The 19,693-nt window shown below is 42.2% G+C and overlaps 1 protein-coding gene across 2 annotated transcripts in view; it reads left to right on the forward strand.

The window, feature by feature from the left end:
• PEMT (phosphatidylethanolamine N-methyltransferase) overlaps positions 1-19,693 on the forward strand; it is a 165,306-nt gene that overhangs the window by 14,009 nt on the left and 131,604 nt on the right. For both annotated transcript variants that reach the window (XM_075830662.1, XM_075830661.1), the window contains exon 3: positions 14,584-14,699. In XM_075830662.1, the coding sequence (XP_075686777.1) occupies positions 14,584-14,699 (116 nt within the window). The remainder of the gene's footprint in view (positions 1-14,583; positions 14,700-19,693) is intronic.

Consider the following 19,693-nt stretch of genomic DNA (forward strand, 5'->3'; position numbering starts at 1 on the left):
CAAGCGCACAGAGGATTGTCTAGACTGGATACAATTGTAACAAACCCTCAGCTGTGAGAAGTTTTAGGGCATGCTTAGGATACGTTCACATCTGCGTTGGGACTCTGTTCGTGGGTTCCGTCGGACCTTTCTGTCAGGGGAATCCAAACGGAAATCATAGGTTTCCATTTGTCAACGTTGTTTTAGGCCCTGTTCACACTGAGTTTTTTTTGCAAGGCAGAAAATTCAGCTCCTTTTTTTTTTTTTTTACAGTTTTCTTGCGTCTTTTGCAGCGTTTTTTGTAATTGCAGCAAGAACACTGCAATTCCGTGAAGCCACAACATGCAAAACTGCGATTTTATTTGCCGCAATTGTGAAAATCGTTGCAAAAAAACTGCAACTAAGCCGCAAGATAAAAACAATTATCCAGGTTTATACAGGTTTTAAAAAAATGTATGTTTCCATTTGCTGACCGCAAGCAGAGATCAATTCCGCCAACGCTGGGTCTCCTAGTAATTGGTAAGTGGCCACTGAGCATTCATTTCCCTGCACGACTCATTATTGGCACTTTTTTTTAAGGCCAGGACGATATTTCATACCATGATTATTACACTTTGTGAATCGCGGTAGATTGCAGGTCAATATTGCACATTATTATAATCGGCAGCCCCTTCTCTCTGTGAGCACTGATAGAGAGAAGTGGCTGCTGATCAGTGCTGGAACGCAGCGATATTAAGAAAAATAAGTTCATACGTACCCCGGCCATTGTCTTGGTGACTCGTCCCTCCTCTGACATCCAGTCCGACCTCCCTGGATGACGCGGCAGTCCATGTGACCGCTGCAGCCTGTGATTGGCTGCAGCGGTCACGTGGTCTGAAATGTCATCTCAGGAGGCTGGACTTGAGGAAGAAGCAGGCGAGCAGGGAGTTATGGGTAAGTAGTAACTTTTTTTTTTGTTGCAGGTTTTTTTTTAATGAACTATTAATCTATATTGTGAGCGCCGCGCACGGTATTCCCTGTCCAGCGGTCGTCTCTGTCCAGGGTGCTGCACTGATCGGCAGTAACTCTTTCAGCACCCTGGACAGGGAATAGCATGGGCGGCACGCACAATATCGTACATAGTGTGAAAGGGTTTCAGTTTCCTCTCGGAAACTGAAACACGGAAGTGTACACGGTTCCAATCATGGACACACGTATCCGTGAAAACGGTGATGGAAGTGTGCATGAGGCCTTATGCCTCATGCACACGACCGTATTTTTGTCCACCCGTAAATACTGGCGTAAATACGGGTCCTTGGTCACACGTATTCGACCCGTATTGCACCAGTATTTACGGGCACGTTTTTGGCTGCAAAATTGCACTGCACTAATCGGCAGCCCCTTCTCTCTATCAGTGCAGGATAGAGAGAAGGGACAGCCCTTTCTGTAATAAAAGTAAAAGAAATTCATACTCCCGGCCGTTGTCTTGGCGACGCGTTCCTCTCTTCACATCCAGCCCGACCTCCCTGGATGACGCGGCAGTCCATGTGACCACTGCAGCCTGTGATTGGCCTGTGATTGGCTGCAGCGGTCACATGGGCTGTAACGTCAACCCAGGAGGCCGGACTGGAGGAGGAAGCAGGGAGTTCTGGGTAAGTATGAACGTCTTTTTTTTTTATTTTTTACAGCTTTATCTATATTGGGATCGGTAGTCACTGTCCAGGGTGCTGAAACAGTTACTGCCGATCGCTTAACTCTTTCAGCACCCTGGACAGTGACTATTTACTGACGTCTCCTAGCAACGCTCCCGTAATTACAGGTGCACACACGTAGTCACCCGTAATCTACTTTGGGTAATTATAGTGCAAAATGTATTCCTATAGGTAACAAGTATAAACGACTAAAATTAAACCCCACATGGCTTACACCTTCTGTGAAAGGGGCAATACATGACAAAAAAAGGGCATTTAAAAAATACAAATCTGAGGGTACATCTGCAGCCTTTGTAAAATATAAAGAGCGTAATAAAATCTGTAAAAATGTAATAAAATCAGCAAAAATACAAAATGAAAGGCAGGTGGCCAAAGATAGTAAAACAAATCCCAAAAAATTCTTCAAGCATATAAATGCAAAAAAGCCAAGGTCTGAACATGTAGGACCCTTAGATAGTGGTAATGGGGAGTTGGTCACAGGGGATCAAGAGAAGGCAGAGTTACTAAATGGGTTCTTTAGCTCTGTATATACAACAGAAGAAAGAGCAGCTGATGTAGCCGGTGCCAGTGCTGTTAATATATCAGTTGATATACTGAATTGGATGAATGTAGATATGGTCCAAGCTAAATTAAATAAAATAAATGTACACAAGGCCCCGGGACCAGATGGGTTACACCCTAGAGTTCTTAAAGAGCTTAGTTCAGTTATTTCTGTCCCCCTCCTCATAATATTTAGAGAGTCTCTCATGAGTGGTATAGTGCCAAGGGACTGGCGCAGGGCAAATGTGGTGCCTATTTTCAAAAAGGGCTCTAGGTCTTCCCCGGGTAATTATAGACCAGTAAGCTTAACATCCATCGTGGGGAAAATGTTTGAGGGGCTATTGAGGGACTATATACAGGATTATGTGACAATAAATAGCATTATAAGTGACAGCCAGCACGGTTTTACAAAGGACAGAAGCTGTCAAACCAACCTGATTTGTTTTTATGAAGAGGTGAGCAGAAGCCTAGACAGGGGGGCCGCTGTGGATTTAGTGTTTTTGGACTTTGCAAAGGCATTTGACACGGTCCCTCATAGACGTCTAATGGGTAAATTAAGGACTATAGGTTTAGAAAGTATAGTTTGTAATTGGATTGAGAATTGGCTCAAGGAACCGTATCCAGAGAGTTGTGGTCAATGATTCCTTCTCTGAATGGTCACCGGTTATAAGTGGTGTACCCCAGGGTTCAGTGCTGGGACCCCTATTATTCAACTTATTTATTAATGATATAGAGGATGGGATTAATAGCACTATTTCTATTTTTGCAGTTGACACCAAGCTATGTAATATAGTTCAGTCTATGGAAGATGTTCATGAATTACAGGCAGATTTAAACAAACTAAGTGTTTGGGCGTCCACTTGGCAGATGAAGTTTAATGTAGATAAATGTAAAGTTATGCATCTGGGTACCAACAACCTGCATGCATCATATGTCCTAGGGGGCGCTACACTGGCGGATTCACTTGTTGAGAAGGATCTGGGTGTTCTTGTAAATCATAAACTCAATAACAGCATGCAGTGTCAATCAGCTGCTTCAAAGGCCAGCAAAATATTGTCGTGTATCAAAAGAGGCATGGACTCGCGGGACAGGGATGTAATATTGCCACTTTACAAAGCATTAGTGAGGCCTCATCTAGAATATGCAGTTCAGTTCTGGGCTCCAGTTCATAGAAAGGAGAAGAAATACAAAGAAGAGCAACGAAGCTAATTAGGGGCATGGAGAATCTAAGTTATGAGGAAAGATTAAAAGAATTAAACCTATTTAGCCTTGAAAAAAGACGACTAAGGGGGGACATGATTAACTTATATAAATATATTAATGGCACATACAAAAAATATGGTGAAATCCTGTTCCATGTAAAACCCCCTCAAAAAACAAGGGGGCACTCCCTCCGTCTGGAGAAAAAAAGGTTCAAGCTGCAGAGGTGACAAGTCTTCTTTACTGTGAGAACTGTGAATCTATGGAATAGTCACTGCAGGAGCCGTCACAGCAGGGACAGGAGACACCGCAGGAGCCGTCACAGCAGGGACAGGAGAGGCTGCAAAAAAGGCTTAGATAATTTCCTAGAACAAAAAAATATTAACTGCTATGTGTAGAAATTTTTTACTTCCCCTTTCCCATCCCTTGGTTGAACTTGATGGACATGTGTCTTTTTTCAACCGTACAAACTATGTAACTACGGGAGCCCCATAGACTTCCCGTAAGCATACGGGGAGGTACCCGTGGCCAATAGAAATCTATGGGCCCGTAATTACGGGAGTTTTTACGGTCGTGTGAGCCCTGAGCCGCTTCGTGTCTGTTCGGCTTTTTCATGAAATCAATGTAGCGGAGTACGGGTTCAATAAAAAGTCTATGAGCCCGTACTCCGCTACATAAACTTTGCAGAAAAAGCCGAACGGAAACGAAGCGGCTCAGGGCTCACACGAGCGCTTCTGCTGCTTCATTTTAGCCATCGGTGGGGGTCTCAGTGCTCGGACCCCCACCAGGCAAAACTTCTGACATGTCACTTAGTGATTGGTGCGGGTCTCAGTGCTCAGACCCCACCAATCAAAACTTCTGACATGTCACTTAGTGATTGGTGCGGGTCTCAGTGCTCAGACCCCACCAATCAAAACTTCTGACATGTCACTTAGTGATTGGTGGGGGTCTCAGTGCTCAGACCCCACCAATCAAAACTTCTGACATGTCAGAAGTTTATTGAACGTTTAGTTACCCGTTAATCGCCTATCCACTGGTGGGCATCCGACCGCTGGAACGGGGAGACTATGGTACTGACAGAAACTGCGTCTAGGAGGAGTTTAAAAGGAGCGGCGGTCAAGCATGCGCCCTTCCGCTCCATTCAAAGTCTATGGCACTCGGCTGTTTCCGTCAACACCATAGACTTTGAATGGGGTCGGAGCCCCACAGATCTTACATTTATCACCTATTAAGTGGATAGGTGACACGTTTATTTGACCGGAATACCCCTTTAACGTCTATTTTGCGAGGATTTGACAGCTCTGCACACAAATTACTGTCTGGTTTATTTAGTGAACTTGTATCTAAGGAACTAATTATAGGACGAGAACACTGGATGTTTGTACCGCTAAGTAGGGAGAGTACTCAGCCCTGTTCAATTACCAGCGAGCACCGGGAGGTCAGACATTGCCTGAACGTCCAGGCCGAGTAATGAGTCCCAGCCCCGCACCCGTCAGTGCTATGACAGACCTGCAGAGGAAAACCGATTTAAATCTCCTCATTACGGATTTCTTTGTCCGCATTCACCGTTATAATTACCTTACGCTTGTACAAACTAATTTGCGACTTATGTTTCGTTCGCCCGGCCGTCGCGTGAAGACTTCATGGCTCACGGATTCAGAATATCTGCACATCCTTTCCTGTAACTAGACATTTATACCATGATGAGCTTAGGCCGCGGGCACGGTCCGTTTTCCAACCCGCCATTTATTAATACAGGACATTGCACTTTTGCTGGTGTTCACAGAAAGTCTAAGTGGCTTCTATTATGTTCCCAACGTCTGATCTGGGGGCTCGGTGCAGCAGTAAACAGCAATTTTCTAGTTATTGGGACGTAATGTTTCACGAAGAACAACATATTGGCGCGGGGAGGAGGGGGATGGAGTTTTAATAAAACAAGCAATCTATAATTCAGAACGTGTCGCTGATTTCTTGGTCACTGCATTCAATTGCCACACATGCAACCGCCTCGTATAGAATTACCATGGTTTCCTGGGGTCTAGTGGATTAGTAACAATGTCCCTGGTGTCTAGTGGATTAGTAACAATGTCCCTGGTGTCTAGTGGATTAGTAACAATGTCCCTGGTGTCTAGTGAATTAGTAACAATATCCCTGGTGTCTAGTGGATTAGTAACAATGTCCCTGGTGTCTAGTGGATTAGTAACAATGTCCCTGGTGTCTAGTGGATTAGTAACAATGTCCCTGGGGTCTAGTGGATTAGTAACAATGTCCCTCGTGTCTAGGGGATTTACGATTATTATTATTAATAATAATAATAATAATAATAAGTGTTATTATTAACCCCTAAGTGACCAGCCTATTTTAGGCCCTAATGACCAAGCTATTTTTTTTTGTTTTTCTATAGTCGCATTCAAAGAGCCATAATTTTTCTATTTTTCCGTCACTGTAGTGATTTTTGGGTTTGTTTTTTTTGCGGGACGAGACATAGTTTTGATTGGTACTTTTACTAAATAAAACCACTTTTTGGGAAAAAAAATGGTTTTATTTATTTTTTTACTGTCATTTTTATTAATAATTTTTATTTCACATTACTTGTTTATTTTTTTAGTCCCACTGGGGGACTTTACTATGCGATCTTTAGATCGCTGCTATAATGCTTTGGTGTACTTAGTGTACCAGAGCATTATTGTCTGTCAGTGTAAATCTGACAGGCAATCTATTAGGACATGCCTCTGGTGCTTCCTAATAGGCATATGCCCAGGGCAGACCTGGGGGCTTTTATCAGACCCCCGACTGCCATGGCACCCCATCGGAGACCCGCGATTGCATTTGCGGGCCGCCGATGGGTGAGAGATGGAGCTCCCTCTGTAAACAAGTTAAATGCCGCGGTCGCTATTGACCGCGGCATTTAACGGGTTAAACGGCCACAATCTAAGTAAACTTCAATCGCGGTCATTGGAGCAGGAGCCCGGCTGTCACCAGACAGCCGAGCACCGGCTCCAGCCTGCACGGGACACCTGTGCAGGACTTAGACTGGGCCGCTGTGAAAAGGCGACGGCCTAGCTTAAGGCCCCTTAGTGACCGCCATGAAAAGGCGTATTGGTGGTCACTAAGGGATTTAAGAATCCACTAGATGCCAGGAATATTATCATTATTATTAATAATTCTAAACCCCCTAGACACCAGGGAGATTATTACTAATCCACTAGACAAAAGGGACTTTATTACTAATCCACTAAATGCCAGGAATATTATGATGTCCCTGGTGTCTAGTGGGTTAGTAATAATGTCCCTGGTATCTAGTGGGTTAGTAGTAATGTCCCTGGTGTCTAGTGGGTTAGTAATAATATCTCTGGTATCTAGTGGGTTAGTAATAAAGTCCCTGGTATCTAGTGGGTTAGTAATAATGTCCCTGGTGTCTAGTGGGTTAGTAATAATGTCCCCAGTGTCTAGTGGGTTAGTGATAATGTCCCTGGTATCTAGTGGGTTAGTAATAATGTCCCTGGGGTCTAGTGGTTTAGTAATAATATCCCTGGGGTCTAGTGGTTTAGTAATAATGTCCCTGGTGTCTAGAGGGTTTACTAGTTTTGATACTAGTAGGTTTTAGTAATAATAATAATAATATTCCTGCTCTCTAGTGGGTTAAGGCTTCGTTCACATATTCGTCAGGACTCCGTTCATGGGTTCTCTCAGACCTTTCCATCAGGGGAACCCATGAATGGAAACCATAGCTTTCTGTTTGCATTACCATTGACTTTAATGGTAATACTTCCGTTGCTAATGGTTTCCGTTTATCTCTGTTCCGTAAGGTTTCCGTTTTTTCGGTGGAATCAATAGCACAGTCGACTACGCTATTGATTCTGCCCAAAAAAATAGAAACGTTACAGAACAGAGATAAACAGAAATCATTAGCAACGGAAGCGTTACCATCAAAGTCAATAGTGATGCAAACGGAAAGCTATGGTTTCCGCTCTAAGGGCGTAGATCAGAGAAACCGCTGATCTTCGCTGCTATTCCCTTGAATTCCGCGATCAAAGTTGACTCCAACATTCAAGGGGAAAATGAGAAGGGGGATACCCTCTTGATTGCATCACAGGGAATCCCTGTGACACGATCTAGGGACATACCATATATGGACAGACAGCCCAGGGTCCATTGAAGAACCCCAGGGCTGTGTGACCATATCTCCTGTTGTTAGGGCATACTTCATACTTCAAACGGCCAGGTTCAAAATTCATCACACCACGTGTCTCACATCAAAAGTATTGTTGGCAAAGTATCGGTATCGAGAATCGCAATACTACACAAAGTATCGGTATCGAAGTCCAAATTGTGGTACCGTGACAACCGTCCGTAATATGATAATGTTAATAATATCATCCCTGGTGTCTATAATAAATATAATAATCATAGTATTATCCATTGCTTATTAGGCCTTGTTCATACTGAGTTTTTTTACACGTTTTATTGACTCGTGCCAAAAAACGGCCGAAAACGCCTCCTATTGATTTCAATGGCACGCGGAGGCGTTTTTTCCCCGCAAGCGGTAAAACCGGCTCGCAGGAAAAAGAAGTGACATGCCCTATCTCTGGGCTTTTACGTCTCTGACCTCCCATTGACATCAATGAGAGGCAGAGAAAGCGTTTTACCGCTGCGTTTTTTTCCACGGCGCTCAATGGCCGCGGGCAAGAAACGCTTGCAAAGGGCGTGCAGGCAGATCAAAATCCATTCGGACGGAATTTTGAGGCAGAATTTTCAGCCTGCAAAAAAACTCTGTGTGAACAGGACCTAAGATGTCTTGGGTCAATATTTTTATCTCTGGTGGTGCAGAGGTCACCGTAGAGTCGGTGTGAGAGACCAGTACGATCATCATCTACATCAGGTCTATATGATTTGGTAGAGTTTGTTACATAAAACGGCAAAACCCCTTTAATAAACCAGTTCTGACCCATAGTTCCAGCAGACACATGAATAACAGAAGGATCTGTATAACATTGTAATCAGCTCATCCGTCTGTTCTTGTTCTGAAATGCACACATCACCCTGACCTCAGCTCCGGCTCCTCTGCCACCAGACCTTGGCCATCCAGCCGCAAACCAGATAAGTTCAGCCACGGACGTGACTCAGGACTGCCAAGTTACTGCGCTGTGCCGAGAGACTATCGGTCATCCATCCAGACACAGGAGCGATGTGCTGTCCAGGACAGAGCCACGTGTTTCCAGGATTAGAATCCTAATGGGCAATTAGTTATTTTGAGCCATTATTTGCGGCTGATATTTATAGAGCCGACCGGATTTTGCAGGAAACTTGCAGCCACTGAGATGGCAACCAACACGTTGCGTGGCTGGGTAATGATTGTGCACTGGTAGCCAATCCATGTGTCCTATGTCTCACCGGCACGTGGCCCCTGACGCTGGATTATTGCACCAATTAAAAAGACCTATAGATATTTCCATCTGTTCGATCTTTAATGATCACTCATACTATATATACACCATGCACCTGAGCTGGACATAATGGATGTGTCAGATCTGCTTGAAATTATTACATGACTGATGGCAATTACATGGCATTCTGTGTTTTTTTTTCTGTCATTGGGGAAGTAATGCACTGCAGCCACCACTAGGGGGAGTTTACTGCATATTGTTTATACATTGAACTCAACAATCAATCAGTATACACTAAGCTCTTGAGCACCCCCTAGTGGTGGCTGCAGGTGGCTACAATTTAGCAATTTAATTATGCTTCCAATGATTAGAAGTTTGCCATGGGGTAAATCATTCCGATTCTTGTAGGGTATATCCCTTTAATAACCTGCAGCAGGGGTGGGCAACCTTATGGCATGCCGATAAAAATAAAGATCAACAATGAAGTACTCAGTGTGCCATGTAAACACGAAAGCCATATAACAAAAACTGCTGCCACGTATGTGACATAAACCAATTAATCAGTTAATTAAATTTACATTTCAGTGTGACTCTTGTCCCTGACTTTCTTTGCAAAGATCCATCTGTGCTGCATACGGGGTAACTGAACACCAACTGGGGGGGGGGGGGACTGCACACAGGAGAAACTGCAGCTACTGAACACCAACTTAGTGGGTGCACATAGGAGAGACCGCAGCTACTGAACACCAGCTCAGGGGGTGCACACAGGAGAAACTGCAGCTACTGAACACCAACTGGGGGTGAACTGCACACAGGAGAAACTGCAGCTACTGAACACCAACTTAGTGGGTGCACATAGGAGAGACCGCAGCTACTGAACACCAGCTCAGGGGGTGCACACAGGAGAAACTGCAGCTACTGAACACCAACTGGGGGTGAACTGCACACAGGAGAAACTGCAGCTACTGAACACCAACTTAGTGGGTGCACATAGGAGAGACCGCAGCTACTGAACACCAGCTCAGGGGGTGCACACAGGAGAAACTGCAGCTACTGAACACCAACTGGGGGTGAACTGCACACAGGAGAAACTGCAGCTACTGAACACCAACTTAGTGGGTGCACATAGGAGAGACCGCAGCTACTGAACACCAGCTCAGGGGGTGCACACAGGAGAAACTGCAGCTACTGAACACCAACTGGGGGTGAACTGCACACAGGAGAAACTGCAGCTACTGAACACCAACTTAGTGGGTGCACATAGGAGAGACCGCAGCTACTGAACACCAGCTCAGGGGGTGCACACAGGAGAAACTGCAGCTACTGAACACCAACTGGGGGTGAACTGCACACAGGAGAAACTGCAGCTACTGAACACCAACTTAGTGGGTGCACATAGGAGAGACCGCAGCTACTGAACACCAGCTCAGGGGGTGCACACAGGAGAAACTGCAGCTACTGAACACCAACTGGGGGTGAACTGCACACAGGAGAAACTGCAGCTACTGAACACCAACTTAGTGGGTGCACATAGGAGAGACCGCAGCTACTGAACACCAGCTTGGGGGAAGGGGTGCACATAGGAGAGACCGCAGCTACTGAACACCAGCTTGGGGGAAGGGGTGCACATAGGAGAGACCACAGCTACTGAACACCAGCTTGGGGGAAGGGGTGCACATAGGAGAGACTGCAGCTACTGAACACCAGCTTGGGGGAAGGGGTGCACATAGGAGAGCTGCCAACTTTTGCTAATTTTTTCTTATAAAGAGTGCTACTGAACTCCGTCTTTGCAGGGCTGAGCACCGGGAGTGAGCGCAGTGCTGCGTTGTGTGCTTGCCAAGAGTTCAGCAGCGACAAACACAATGTAGCACTGCTCTCTCTCTCCTGGGGATTATTGCCGCCAGGCACACAACAGGGCTGGACTCCGGGAGAGGAAAGTGTGCCAGCAAACCATGCTCCACGTGCCGGATGTGGCACCGGTGCCACAGGTTGCTGACCCCTGACCTACAGCCATATAGTAAAATATATTGGAGCGCTGATAAATTTAGGGATAAAAAAACAACAACTCATGCTTGGCCACTTAACATCCAACTTCTGCCCATAGGTGTTAAACTTTTTGGATTCCATTGGTATTGTATGGTGGCTATCCAGAGAAGTGGCGCAAGAATTGTTTGGCCACAATTTGACCTCCTTGCCCGTGCTTGGTCCGATGGCATCTCTGTGTGGCTTTCGATATGGGACAAGGTCAGAAATCCACACTACGGCAGCATTCAGTCTGGGTGATATCTGCAGCCTAATTATTCATTAATAGCCACTACGAGGTCCTGTGTGTGACGTGTTGTTGGGTTAGGCAATGTGGTCAGTGGTGTCTGATTGACAGGAGATCCCGCTGATCGGTGGGCACGCTATGGCACGTGAAAGTGGCTGGGTATGTGACCCTGACCTGAGGCAGAAATGACATATGTTGAAATCTGGAGCACCTGGTGTTTCCTACAAAACTCAGGGCCACGGCGCAGACAGCTGACATTTATCATTGGGTAATACCCACAGTACACGTCGCAGCGAGCAGCTCTGGTACATCATATCTGAACATCGTGAACTGCCGTAACACCTGGTGTTCCCCCGCACTTACTGTAAATTAAACTGATGTTAAAAGGGATGTACAGTTTGGCAACCATTCTTTTATTCCTGCAATAAAACTACAATAAAAAAATGAATCAACTTTGCAAAAAGTCTTCATTTAAAAAAAATCTACTCCCGTTTTGTGTATTCCACTCCTATGCAGACCTATGTGTCTCCGTGGTTACAGACTGCAAACCAATTCTGTGTAGTCAGATCCTGCAGTCATGTGTTTCTTTACTTGCTCTGCCATCCTAAAGACCGTAGATGAGGAGACAAACAGAAGGAGTAACATGATTGCCGGTTCAGAATACACAGTTTTTTTGTAGTCTGTAACCATGGAGACACATAGGTCAGCATAGTAGCTGTATACAGGAAATGGGAGGAGATTCTTAATCAGAACTATTTGCAAAGTTTCTTCACTTTTAGTTTTAGATGCATTGGAGAAATGTTAGGTTGCAAAGGGGGACATGCTATTTAACGCAACCAGATCTCTCACAAGGGTTGTCACCCAGCTTTCTCAGGCTCCTGAATGGCAAATCTTTCACTCATTTAGCTGCCAGGGTGAGAATGATGCTTATACCATCTATGTATATATCCCGTCATCTAGCAGGACTAGTATTTTGGCAGTAAGTAAATGTAAACCGGTATAAAGGAGGGGGTTTTAGGGGCTTTTGCAAAAACTTTTTCTTCCCTTTATGGCCTCTTAAAGGGGTATTCCCATCTTATAAAGTGATTGGCATATTGCTAGGATGTTCCATCACATCATGATTGGTGGGGGTCTTGCCTCTGGGACCTCCACCGATCCTGAGAATTAAAGGGCCACAGCGCTGATTTATTGCTGCGTCCTTTCCTTCGTATTCTCTGCAGAGCAGGATCGTGCTGTAGTTCCGTACACAGCCAGATGGCTGGGGCGCCGCTGTGTAGGAAAAACTTAGACCGGGACACAGTGCTAAATCAGTGTTGCCATCATTCTCCGTTGAGGTTCCAGAAGTAGGACCCCCACCGATCATAAACTGATGGCACAGCCTAGCGATATGCCATGGCTTTTTAAAATGGGAATGCCCCTTTAAGATTACGGTATATGGCACGAGACTTTTACGGGAATCGTACCGTTCACACCTGTGATGTGGAGTCTCTGCATCATTTCTTCACCTACATATATCGTATAGAATAGAATTCTGTGGCATCTACACTAACACCTGTATGAGAACAAGGAGGGGGCTGCCGGCCCGGCCTCACGTGGCACACTATTATCCGTGCGGCCCATTCCTAACTTGGTGTATGACTAATATACCTGTGATCCTCACTTTATATTTTCTGTTCTGCTACTTTCTAATATACTTCCTTACCAAGATCTCTTCTTGCAATCAGTGAATGGATGCAATCTTGTCGGCTAAGAAGGCCTGAATACTCATCCTGACATATTTCTGCTTACACAGCTGTGGTTTTGCATCTATGTATCAGTCAAGGCAAGCGGTCCCCAGTCCTGTGTCTCTCCAGCTGTTGTACAACTACAACTCCTACTGTCAGGGCATGCTTGGAGTTGTAGTTGCTAAATAGCTGTGAGAGCCACAGGTTAGAAACCACTGGTCTAGACTCTGGGTTCCCAACCTGTGGGGTACACACCTAAGGGGTCTCTAAAGAATTCTCACACTTTTCTTTTCCTATGATATAAGGGGGGGGTGGCAGCGGAGTCCTCGATCATTGCCTTGGTGGTACTTTTGTGCAATTTATTTGAGTAGGGCAGGGGTCACTAACCTTCGGCACGCCAGCGGTTGTGAAACTACAACTCCCAGCATGCACTGACAACCAAATGCTTTATTATTCCTGCCAAAGGCTGACAGGGCATGCTGGGATTTATAGTCTTACAACAGCTGGAGTGTCAAAGGTTGCTGACCCCTGGAGTAGGGGGTACTTGCCATAGAAACACTGGTCAAGACTGTCCTCTGTGAGCTAAACACAGGCAGCTCACATCTCTTTCCTATCCTGATAGTTTGCTACAATGTATCAGTGGCGGTAAAATGTATCACTCTAGAGTCCACATTGAGGTTTGTTTAGACTAGAAACAATTGTAACAAATCCTCAGTTGTGAGAAGTATTAGTTCTAAACAGATTTTCTGCCTCTGAATGTCAACAAGAATGTTTCTATTCAATGACAGCAAGCGGAGATCTGGGAAATTTTGATCAATTGAAGCGCAAAGTGTATTAGAAAGTTTCAGAACTTTTCGTTATACAATGACCAAGGTTTTTTGGCATAAAACTGGACGAGCCCTTTATTCACAGCTGGTGGCTATCTGAAGAAATCCTATCATGGGTCAGTGCATGCCATCCGTGTGCCAGATCTGTGCTCATTCAGGCGGGCAGCACATTAGGAGATAGAGGTTGTTTGTGCCTCTTCCCTCCGCTCCGGCTCATTATCGCATTATTAGGGGGGTCACTTAGGACGCTCTGTCTATTGTGCAGCCATTAGCATTGATAAGATTGGGAGCGATATGTCTTAACGTCACAGCGAGCTGGCACCTATACCCGCAGCGGGCACCTATCTCCAGCCCGGATTGTTTGCTCCTAGTTATGGGGTGTGTGTGTGTGTGTGTGTTTTTTTTTTCCTTCTTCTTACGATAAATGGTCATTGTGCTGTTTCAGGTAAATGAACTGATTGTCTGCATTGTGTCTTTTGTATGGGACGGTGCAGAGGAACTCGGGAGTGACGCATCAAGTGCCCGGCCTTCTGGGGCATCTGCTTGGATACCCGAGATTGAGCTAAACAAAAGCAGCTTGTAGCTAGGGAAATGCCGCCTGGCCCTGTTTGATACATTGAAAATAGGGCGACCTCCCAACTGTGTACACAGGAATAAGCGAAACGGAGACGTAAAACCTGGCGCGGGAGATACAATTGCAGAATCGTCATTGCTTTGTTTTAATAATACAACTTCTGTTGGGCGATGCCCAGCCGCCGGGTGACTCGAGTCACATGATGCCCCTGGTGCAAAAATCAAGCAGCGGTATCTAATGTGGGGTTGACCACTTTGCACAACTCCTTTCCATATAGCTTATTAGGGCATAAGGGGGGTAATAAACAATGGGCACCTGGTGCGGCCCATTGATATAGTCAATGCTTTCTCCGCTAATGTGACTTATTTTAACATTGGTTGCTGTCCTTACAGGTGGCGAGATGGGAGTACCACACGCAAGCGCTCTCCAAGTTTTTTGGATCCCCGTACGTTGCATGCTACATCTTGGGGGCCCTACTTATATTTCTAGCCATCTTCAGGAGCCACTGGTAAGTCGATGGGATATCCTCTTTACAGGTCGGTTGTTTTCTGTAATCATTGTCATAAAGTGCATTGAATTACTTGGGTGGGTTAGGGGTCCGGGACAAGGGCCTCCACCATCCTCATCACACATGAACCGTTCTGAACTTCTTCTCTAGAGACTTGTCCTGGCCTTATGTCATGGAGCCGGCGGTGGTATGTTGGCACTGTGTGGCGGTATTATTTGTATGCTATAAGTAGGTATTAAAAGAAAGAAAACCCCCAATGCCCTTTAGGACATGGAAGTGTATATAGGCTTCACACCTTCACTTTAAAGGGCATTTCCACCCAAAAAAAAAGTTAAAAAGTAAATTTAGATCTAGACAAGGGCAGGGACGAAAGAATCCGGAGTGGAGGAATACAGATTTGCCGGTTGAGTGACACTCCAGTGGGAGCTGTGATGGCGGCCATGTTAGTTGTCACCCAGGCCCCCTGCCCCCCAAAAACTATACCTATAAACAGCTGAATAGAAAACTTGGACTTATCACTACAGTACAATTCAGGGATTTATATTTACTGGTGAATTTTTATTTTTAGGGGCAAATGCCCTTTAACACATCGCATACCTGGAGTGATCTGCAAGTGGAGCCTTGTTTATATCATCCTGGAGAACCCCCTTTAAATATTACAAAAAAATTGTATTTCTTGTCTTTTATCTTTTTACCGCCTCATTCAGCCCCTTTAAGCTCAGCCCTATAATACCACAAATTGTATCACGCCTGGCAGTGACGGTCCCAGATCACGAGGATCGCCCAGAATGTCACTTATATGACCGGATTTTTCTCCTTTGCAACTTTTTTAGGAGCTGATTATCACACATCCAGACATGTGAGATTATATTTGTTTTCTGTACTCCAGAGGTGGCGGCGGGACTGTACAGAACTTATGTCACATGGGATGAAAGTCTTATTGATCTTGACTGATCTACAGTGAAAGTAATCCTGTTTATTCATCCGTCCAGTCTGCAGAGCCTTGCATGAAGCTGTACCAGGGGGTCTGCATACATATTATGGGGCGTTCTTATGCGACCCCCCCAAAAAAATCTAATAATGACTACCTTCGCATTAAAGGGGTTGTCTCTTGAAGCCCTGTCCGTATCTTATATATATATCATAGAAGAACCACCCTCTATGTGTCAGAACAGAGAGCCGCTCCCACTCTGGCAGACTCGAGCTCTCCATATATCTCATGGATGACCATTCCTATGAATGGCTGCCATGTAATACCAAAATTCCCCAGCCTAAGTTGATCATCACATGATGTAAGTTTGACGTATACGCCGATAGAAGCTCCCTCCGGGCAAATTTCTGACTTCATTACTATGCATGCAAGGAGAAGTTATATTCAAATTCCAAAAATGAGCAATAGTAATTTAAAATCACTGAAAAAAGCCAAACTTACACACAATGGCAGATATACACACACCAATTCACATGAGTGTCATATATCTACCGTTGTGAGAAGTTATATTCTTGTATATAGGGGGCAGTATTATAGTAGTTATATTCTTGTATATACGGGGCAGTATTATAGTAGTTATATTCTTGTATATAGGGGGCAGTATTATAGTAGTTATATTCTTGTATATAGGAGCAGTATTATAGTAGTTATATTCTTGTACATAGGGGGCAGTATTATAGTAGTTATATTCTTTAATATAGGGGCAGTATTATAGTAGTTATATTCTTGTATATAGGGGACAGTATTATAGTAGTTATATTCTTGTATATAGGAGCAGTATTATAGTAGTTATATTCTTGTATATAGGGGACAGTATTATAGTAGTTATATTCTTGTACATAGGGGGCAGTATTATAGTAGTTATATTCTTGTACATAGGGGGCAGTATTATAGTAGTTATATTCTTGTACATAGGGGGCAGTATTATAGTAGTTATATTCTTGTATATATGGGCAGTATTATAGTAGTTATATTCTTGTATATATGGGCAGTATTATAGTAGTTATATTCTTGTATATAGAGGGCAGTATTATAGTAGTTATATTCTTGTATATAGGGGCAGTATTATAGTAGTTATATTCTTGTATATAGGGGGCAGTATTATAGTAGTTATATTCTTGTATATAGGGAGAAGTATTATAGTAGTTATATTCTTGTATATAGGGGCAGTATTATAGTAGTTATATTCTTGTACATAGGGGGCAGTATTATAGTAGTTATATTCTTTTATATAGGGGCAGTATTATAGTAGTTATATTCTTGTATATAGGGGCAGTATTATAGTAGTTATATTCTTGTATATAGGGGGCAGTATTATAGTAGTTATATTCTTGTATATAGGGAGAAGTATTATAGTAGTTATATTCTTGTATATAGGGGCAGTATTATAGTAGTTATATTCTTGTATGTAGGGGGCAGTATTATAGTAGTTATATTCTTGTATATAGAGGCAGTATTATAGTATTTATATTCTTGTATATAGGAGCAGTATTATAGTAGTTATATTCTTGTATATAGGGAGAAGTATTATAGTAGTTATATTCTTGTATATAGAGGCAGTATTATAGTAGTTATAGTCTTGTATATAGGAGCAGTATTATAGTAGTTATATTCTTGTATATAGGGAGCAGTTTTATAGTAGTTATATTCTTGTATATAGGAGCAGTATTATAGTAGTTATATTCTTGTATATAGGGGCAGTATTATAGTAGTTATATTCTTGTATATAGGGAGCAGTATTATAGTAGTTATATTCTTGTATATAGGGAGCGGTATTATAGTAGTTATATTCTTGTATATAGGGAGCAGTATTATAGTAGTTATATTCTTGTATATAGGGAGCAGTATTATAGTAGTTATATTCTTGTATATAGGGAGCAGTATTATAGTAGTTATATTCTTGTATATAGGGGGCAGTATTATAGTAGTTATATTCTTGTATATAGGGAGCAGTATTATAGTAGTTATATTCTTGTATATAGGGGGCAGTATTATAGTAATTATATTCTTGTATATAGGGGGCAGTATTCTAGTAGTTATATTCTTGTATATAGGGGACAGTATTCTAGTAGTTCTATTCTTGTATATAGGGAGCAGTATTATAGTTGTTATATTCTTATATATAGGAGCAGTATTATAGTAGTTATATTCTTGTATATAGGGGCAGTATTATAGTAGTTATATTCTTGTATATAGGGAGCAGTATTATAGTAGTTATATTCTTGTATATAGGAGCAGTATTATAGTAGTTATATTCTTGTATATAGGGGGCAGTATTATAGTAGTTATATTCTTGTACATAGGGGGCAGTATTATAGTAGTTATATTCTTGTACAAAGGGGGCAGTATTATAGTTGTTATATTCTTGTATATAGGAGCAGTATTATAGTAGTTATATTCTTGTACAAAGGGGGCAGTATTATAGTAGTTATATTCTTGTATATAGGGGCAGTAATATAGTAGTTATATTCTTGTATATAGGAGCAGTATTATAGTAGTTATATTCTTGTATATAGGAGGCAGAATTATAGTAGTCATATTCTTGTATATAGGGGCAGTATTATAGTAGTTATATTCTTGTATATAGGGGCAGTATTATAGTAGTTATATTCTTGTATATAGGGGCAGTATTATAGTAGTTATATTCTTGTATATAGGGGGCAGTATTATAGTAGTTATATTCTTGTATATGGGGGCAGTATTATAGTAGTTATATTCTTGTATATAGGAGCAGTATTATAGTAGTTATATTCTTGTATATAGGGAGCAGTATTATAGTAGTTATATTCTTGTATATAGGAGGCAGTATTATAGTAGTTATATTCTTGTATATAGGGGGCAGTATTATAGTAGTTATATTCTTGTATATAGGGGCAGTCTTATAGTAGTTATATTCTTGTATATAGGGGGCAGTATTATAGTAGTTATATTCTTGTATATAGGGGGCAGTATTATAGTAGTTATATTCTGTATATAGGGGGCAGTATTATAGTAGTTATATTCTTGTGTATAGGGGGCAGTATTATAGTAGTTATATTCTTGTATATAGGAGGCAGTATTATAGTAGTTATATTCTTGTATATAGGAGGCAGTATTATAGTAGTTACATTCTTGTATATAGGGGTAGTATTATAGTAGTTATATTCGTGTATATAGGAGCAGTATTATAGTAGTTATATTCTTGTACATAGGGGGCAGTATTATAGTAGTTATATTCTTGTATATGGGGGCAGTATTATAGTAGTTATATTCTTGTATATAGGAGCAGTATTATAGTAGTTATTTTCTTGTATATAGGGAGCAGTATTATAGTAGTTATATTCTTGTATATAGGAGGCAGTATTATAGTAGTTATATTCTTGTATATAGGGAGCAGTATTATAGTAGTTATAGTCTTGTATATAGGAGGCAGTATTATAGTAGTTATATTCATGTATATAGGGGCAGTAATATAGTAGTGATATTCTTGTATATAGGGGGCAGTTTTATAGTAGTTATATTCTTGTATATAGGGGCCAGTATTATAGTCGTTATTTTCTTGTATATAGGGGGCAGTATTATAGTAATTATATTCTTGTATATAGGTAGCAGTATTATAGTAGTTATATTCTTGTATATAGGGGGCAGTATTATAGTAGTTATATTCTTGTATATAGGGGCAGTCTTATAGTAGTTATATTCTTGTATATAGGAGCAGTATTATAGTAGTTATATTCTTGTATATAGGAGTAGTATTATAGTAGTTATATTCTTGTATATACGGGGCAGTATTATAGTAGTTATATTCTTGTATATAGGAGCAGTATTATAGTAGTTATATTCTTGTATATAGGAGTAGTATTATAGTAGTTATATTCTTGTATATAGGGAGCAGTATTATAGTAGTTATATTCTTGTATATAGGAGCAGTATTATAGTAGTTATATTCTTGTACATAGGGGCAGTATTATAGTAGTTATATTCTTGTATATAGGGGCAGTATTATAGTAGGTATATACAAAGT

This window comes from Rhinoderma darwinii, chromosome 6 (assembly GCF_050947455.1).
Source record: "Rhinoderma darwinii isolate aRhiDar2 chromosome 6, aRhiDar2.hap1, whole genome shotgun sequence".
Lineage (NCBI taxonomy): Eukaryota > Metazoa > Chordata > Amphibia > Anura > Rhinodermatidae > Rhinoderma > Rhinoderma darwinii.